The 6265-nt window shown below is 27.3% G+C and overlaps 1 protein-coding gene across 2 annotated transcripts in view; it reads left to right on the top strand.

The window, feature by feature from the left end:
• LOC100213574 (uncharacterized) overlaps window positions 1–6265 on the top strand; it is a 13062-nt gene extending 6797 nt beyond the window's left edge. For both annotated transcript variants that reach the window (XM_065806207.1, XM_065806208.1), the window contains exons 5-6: window positions 5427–5539; window positions 5656–6265. In XM_065806207.1, the coding sequence (XP_065662279.1) occupies window positions 5427–5539; window positions 5656–6201 (659 nt within the window). In that variant the 3' untranslated portion in view covers window positions 6202–6265. The remainder of the gene's footprint in view (window positions 1–5426; window positions 5540–5655) is intronic.

Raw genomic sequence — 6265 nt, 5'->3', positions numbered from 1 at the left:
AATCCTGAAAGCGATATTAACATTTGGAAAACTTGCAACTAGTTTATTGTCTATTTGCAGCTTAATCTTATTAGACACCGATTTACCATCACTAAACATTTGAGAAAACAGCAAAAACTCATCGGTAAATTCGTCTTCGAGGTCTGATGGATACAACTGAATTAGTGCCTTGGTTTTAGCCACTACTTCCTCACTCGACAAAGATCTGTTGTTAAGAAGAAAGTTAAACCTTTCGTACAATACTTTATAAGCTGCTCTGTGTTTTTCCATCTCATTATTAAGTCTGTCTATGATAACGTAATACTGTTGAATACGGAAATTATCACTGGCACTAACATTTAAACTGGGATTACTTGTATCCATAACTTCGTCATCAAATCGCTTCCGTATTCGCTTGCGTTGTGTAGCTTCTTTGTAATCAGATTCTGTGAGATATTTTGCCTGGCCTTTGAATGTTTCAAACTTACTGCGTGTGTCATGAAAATACTGTATGAGACCATCGTACAGTTTAATGACGGTGCACAGCTCAATACCCGGCTCGTGTAAGGCTTTATTGACAATATTCATCTTTTGAAGTAAATCTTTCCAAATCACACACATTAACGCAGCTTCAAAGTAGTCTAAATGTTTAACAAGTGATTTCGCTTCATGAACAGCTGCTGGTGGTTGATGTTTGCTGTTAGTGACTTCACATAATGCTTGACAAATTTGTAAGTAATTTGCATAGAAAGCTCTTGCGGCATCACTTCTAGAGGACCACCTAGTTTCTGATAAGCTTTGTAAAATAAATATGTTTTCTTTAAGAAGTTTCTTAGCTTCAAAGAAGAGTTGACCATCTCTTCGTTGAAGCTAAGAAAAAATTATAAACTGACTGTATGACACTAAAATAATTTGTACATAGTCGTTAATGGGCGACTGTAGGCCCATTAATGACTACGTACAAAAATTTAAAAATAATGTTAATTGAATAACGTGTACATGACATTTAAATTGAAAGAAAGGCCTATAGCTACATTTTTATGCAAAGTGCCTAGAGCCTACGACGCTCCAAAAACGGCCCTGTCATCATCATCAATCATCTTCATCATTATCATCATTAAGCCTAGAAGGATTTTTTTTTAAATGGTCTTACTTTGCACGAACTTTTTTCCAGAGGGAGATACAAATGAATTTTTTAATGATAAAAATTAATCTTTTATAGTAAACAATATATATAACAAAAACAAGATTGATTTTTTTATTGCCTTAAATCTATTTCATTAGTAAAAAATTTAAAATAAATAACTATACTGGTATCTTCCAGTCGGGTATTATGTTATTTTGGGTAGGGTAGCAGTAGGGTATTATGTTATTTTGGGTAGGGTAGCAGTAGGGTGTTATGTTACTTAGTTTTTAAAGTTCTAGTTTTAAAACAAATAAAACAACATTCTTACGATCAAAACCAAAGAAAAAGAAAAAGATTTTTGTAAATAATTATTAAAAACACTTAATTATATTCAATTTTGATATTTAAAATAAATTTTATTTCTCATTTTAATATAAGTCAATAAAACCAAAATGTGCGTTGCCATTGCATTACATTAGCAAACAAAACATGTGTTACTGATCTCAAAAAGAATTTCTTTGGAATCAATTTTTAAATAATCATTGAATTTTTTTTTCAATAAATCAAAATTTATTGAAAAAAAAAGTTAAATTAAAAAATCAGTTGTTTTAAGCAATTTTAATAATTAAAAACTCAATTAAATATGCATTACACAAAGTTGATGAATCTTTTGCAAATACATCATAGTCGCTGTTTAAATTACACTGATGCTATTTTTCTGAGAAATATTTCTAACAATGCAGTTTTAAGAAAAACTGAAGATTTAGATTTATATATTCTAACTATAGATTAATTCATAACTGTTTAAGGTTTTTTTTATAATTCACCTCCCCAAGGCCAGGAAGACCACTACAGATGAGGAGGCTACTTGTGGTTATAACCCTCTCTCAACTCTATAACTCTGAAACACGAACCTTGACAAACAAGGCCGTTGTGCGGAGAAACAAGTTGAAAAGAGTTGATTTCAAAAAACAAATTTCCTAAATGTTTATTCATTGGCTAGAAATAAAAACAATTGAAGTTATAAGAAAAACTTTTATTTATGATAAAAATCTTTAAAACATGATTTTGAAGATTGATAAAAATCAATCTTCAAAATGAATAATTTTCAAACTGTCATTTAACTAACCGTCACAAGACTAAAGTATTATTATTAAAAAGGAATACAGGCATAAGTGTTGAAAAAACTCTTATATATTGATTAAAAAACAGTTCTTATATTCAATTCAATTTAATTCAATATTTCAATTTTTTAATAAGAAATATACAATAAAAAAGTAAAAATAAAAATTAATGTTATTTTAAATAAGTATGTATTAATTTAATTATAGTAAACATCAATTTTATGAAGTACCAATGTTTTTTTAAAAGAAAATACCAACATAACCTTAAAAAAATTCACAAGAACTCATTCAAAAACAAAAATTATTTAAGTGAAAGCATTGCAAAGTATTTATTTGAAAAACTCGAATAACCGTCACTTATTTCATTTACAGTTTTGTAATCACAATTTTTAATAACTTTTGTCAATATACTTTTGAAAATTTAAAAGATAAATTATATAAGTTCTTTTTTCGGAAAATTTAGCAGTTAAAATTTTTTTTCAAACTGTTAAATTTTTCCTTATATTGTAAAACAAACTTGCAAAGTATATTATTTTTAATTTAATCAATTTATGTAGGGTAAATTGTGAGTGCCCTATTTTTTTATATTAAAAAATTATCATGTTTAAAAAACTTTTTGTTTAGTAATTTAGCATTATTTTTGCTTAATACAACATTTTAAAATTTAAAAAAAAATTAAATTTAAAATATAACTTTTGTTTTCATGTAAAAGCTATTTAAAAAAATGAGTTTTGCAGAAGTTTTAAAATTACATTATCAAACTTTGCAATAGGTTTTACTAAATTTAAGATTTATTGTTGGTTATGCAAATATCAGTTGTATTATTTATGTACATTTTAAAGATAATTTAATGCTTCTTTACTAAAATTGTAGTTCTTATCATGATATAAAACAGCTAAGTTTTTTAGTTTGTAAATCAATTCAGTTCACTTTACCCTAATTTTTTTGTCTGATGGGGGTAAAGTGAAGTATTCTTTTTGTTATGTTTTTTCATCAAATACTTTTAGTAGAACTGTATATATACATCGTAATTACTTAACTAAATTGTTTACTCTTAAAATAAATATTTGCTGTAGAAATTTTCTTGAAATTTGTTTCAGAAATATTATATATTGAAATAATGCCAAGAAACTGCATTATGAAAAAGAATCTTGAAGAAAAATATTTGCACCTAATTTGGTATCACATATCTAATTCTAGGTGGGTAAAACTTCAAACATATGTACCTAATTTAGCTAATTGCTTATCTTTGATGGTCATATGAGTCATGTTTCTTTAGAAACTGTTAAAAAAACAATTGAAAATTATATAACTATTTTGTGTTTGCCAGCACACTGTTTGCATCTGCTACAGCCACTTGATGTGGGAGTCTTTTGCCAAGTTAAATGTATATGGCGTGAAATTCTGGCTAATTGGTATACCGAGTCAAGGCTGAAGGTGGTTGAGAAATCTGTTTTTTCATCTTTACTAAAAAAACTTTATGATACCTGTTTTAAGCCAGCTCATTTAGTAAAATCATTTGCCAAAACTAAAATTTTTTCCCTTGATCCATCTACTATATCATCTGACAAGTTATCTTCCAAAATCTATAAACACCCTTTTTCTCAGAAAACAAATAATTGTGACAATAACATTCCTAAAAACATCACTTTGAACACCAATGGCAATGATCAAAACAATATTTGTGAAATTTTTTTTATTGAGAAGTCAAAAAACAAATGCAATTCTCACAAAACTATAATATCATTAGACAAAGACTATTACAATGAAAAAATAAATCAACTATTAATATCAGATGTAGATTATTTTAATGGAAATAAAACCATAAAAGAAACAGTAAAAGAATAGTTAATGGCCACAAAGGGCGATGTTTATTCATACAACAAGTGACCTACGAAAAAAAATAAAAAGATGCTATGGAGGTGAGTGTCTCACATCAGAAGCTGTGTTTAAATAATAAAACGATGAAGAAAATGAAGGCTTTATTAGAAAGATCAAGCAGCAAGGCAAAATACAAAATAAAAATAAAAATTTATCAAAAATAACAAACAAAGAAGAGTTAAAGATGAAGTAGTTCACTTTACCCCAACATAGGGGCGAGGCTTTTTTTATGAATAATTTTCTTTTAAATTTGGAAAACGGTTCACTTTACCCCTGTTTACCCTATAAACACAAATAATATTTAGCGTCCAAGTCCAGTTTCAAAATAGACTTTTTCTTTTGTTTATAAATCAAAAGGTTACAAATCTAGTCCTGAAACATTTCAATTGGACTCTTCATTCTGATTATGTTTCCACAGTTAAAGCTGGTAAATTTAATTTTCAAAAAAAAATATTATCATAAATAAAATACTTAAAAAGATTTTATCGATTGAAACCATGGAAACAAAAGCATAATAGTCAGGGTTTTAGCATAACGTGAGGGCCAGCATGCCACGTGCAAGTATGAAAAAAAAAAAAATATATATATATATATATATATATATATAAATATATATATATATGAAGCTATTTTCAACTACCATAATACACTGACTACTGTCAAAAATAACCTGGAAAAATACTTAAGACCTAGAATAACCTCTGGTTATGCTTAAATATTGAAATATAAAGACAATAATAATTTACTCTATATATAAATATATATATATAGTAAATAATGAATAATAAAAAATAATTATGAAGTATAAAAGTATAAAAGATAATTTTCCTTAAAAACAATTTTTTAAAGGAAAATTTTTTAATAATATGTTCAACTTTTAAATAATATGTTCCAACTTTGGTCTGCCAGAGTTTTTATTTTTGTCATAAATTACAACAAAAAAATTTTATAAAGAAAAACTCAAAACCTTTTTATTTAAGATTTTTTTAAAGGAATTATATCAACATTCTTTCATGAATCCCTGGAAATCAAAATTTTGGGATAGTTTCAAAAGTTTTTTTTTTATGTATTCCTCTGATAAATAATAAAAATAGGACTATCGTAAAAATAGGTCGATCCTTTAAAAATTCTATTTTATCTTGGCAAGAATCAAATTTGGATCCAGTTTTAAGTTTTTCTCTTTCAATATTTAAACAATTACAACTTTTGAAAGTTTTTTCATATTAAAGTTTTTTGTTAATGTGTTAAGTAATGTCATTATATATTTTTTATATTTTCACAGGTTATTATTTTTTTTTTTTTTTCTTTTTTTTTAGCAGATAGTATTTCGATTGTGACAGGTTCGAGTTGCGGAACATTACTAGCTGTGAGTCCTTATGAAATAATTTGGAAATGTAGAGTTCCTGAACTTTTGAAGCATGAATCACAAGTAAGTATTACTTATCAATCAATCAACATTGATTCACAGTAACGCTTATGTCTTACAGTGCTGTTTTTATGTTACGATTTAGGTTTTCAAAGAAAATTTTTAAATTATTTTTACAGAGAACAACAACTTCAATCACTTGTCTTCATTGTTTAAGTATCAACTCATCAACATGCGAGACAAATTATATTTTAGTGGCAGATTCGAACAATTGCGTTCATCTATTTCTTAATAGTTGTCTTATAGCTACGTTTAACGTCCTTTCACAAGTAACCAGCATGTGTTCAGGGATTTTTCTTACTGAATCTGAAAACACGAAAGTGCAAAAACATTTTTCAGGAAATCAAGTTGCCATGGCCACTTTATCTGGATCTATATATGTCTTATCGAACATGAATGTTTTGTCATATTGCAATCTTTCATTTCCTATTACTAACATCCGCACTTTGATTGCAACAGGCGCAGATGAAGTAGACGCTATTTTGTGTGCGGGACATTTTAATAGCTTACGTATAGTTCAAAATGGTGTTTGTGTAACAACGTTTAACACAAGTGATTGGGTTCATGTATTTGCAGTTCTCAAAGGCGCTGGGGAGTCAAATTTATTAGTTCTAGGTTGTTTGGATCGAACGGTACGACTCGTTAAAATTGTTAAGAACCGTTAAGCCGAAAAATAAAATGTATAAATAAAAATAAATACTACAATAAAATTTATTAGAGTAGCACAAA

Source organism: Hydra vulgaris, chromosome 09 (genome assembly GCF_038396675.1).
Source record: "Hydra vulgaris chromosome 09, alternate assembly HydraT2T_AEP".
Taxonomy (NCBI): domain Eukaryota; kingdom Metazoa; phylum Cnidaria; class Hydrozoa; order Anthoathecata; family Hydridae; genus Hydra; species Hydra vulgaris.
Note: the sequence above shows the minus strand (reverse complement) of the source record. Positions and strands in the feature narration are given on the sequence as shown.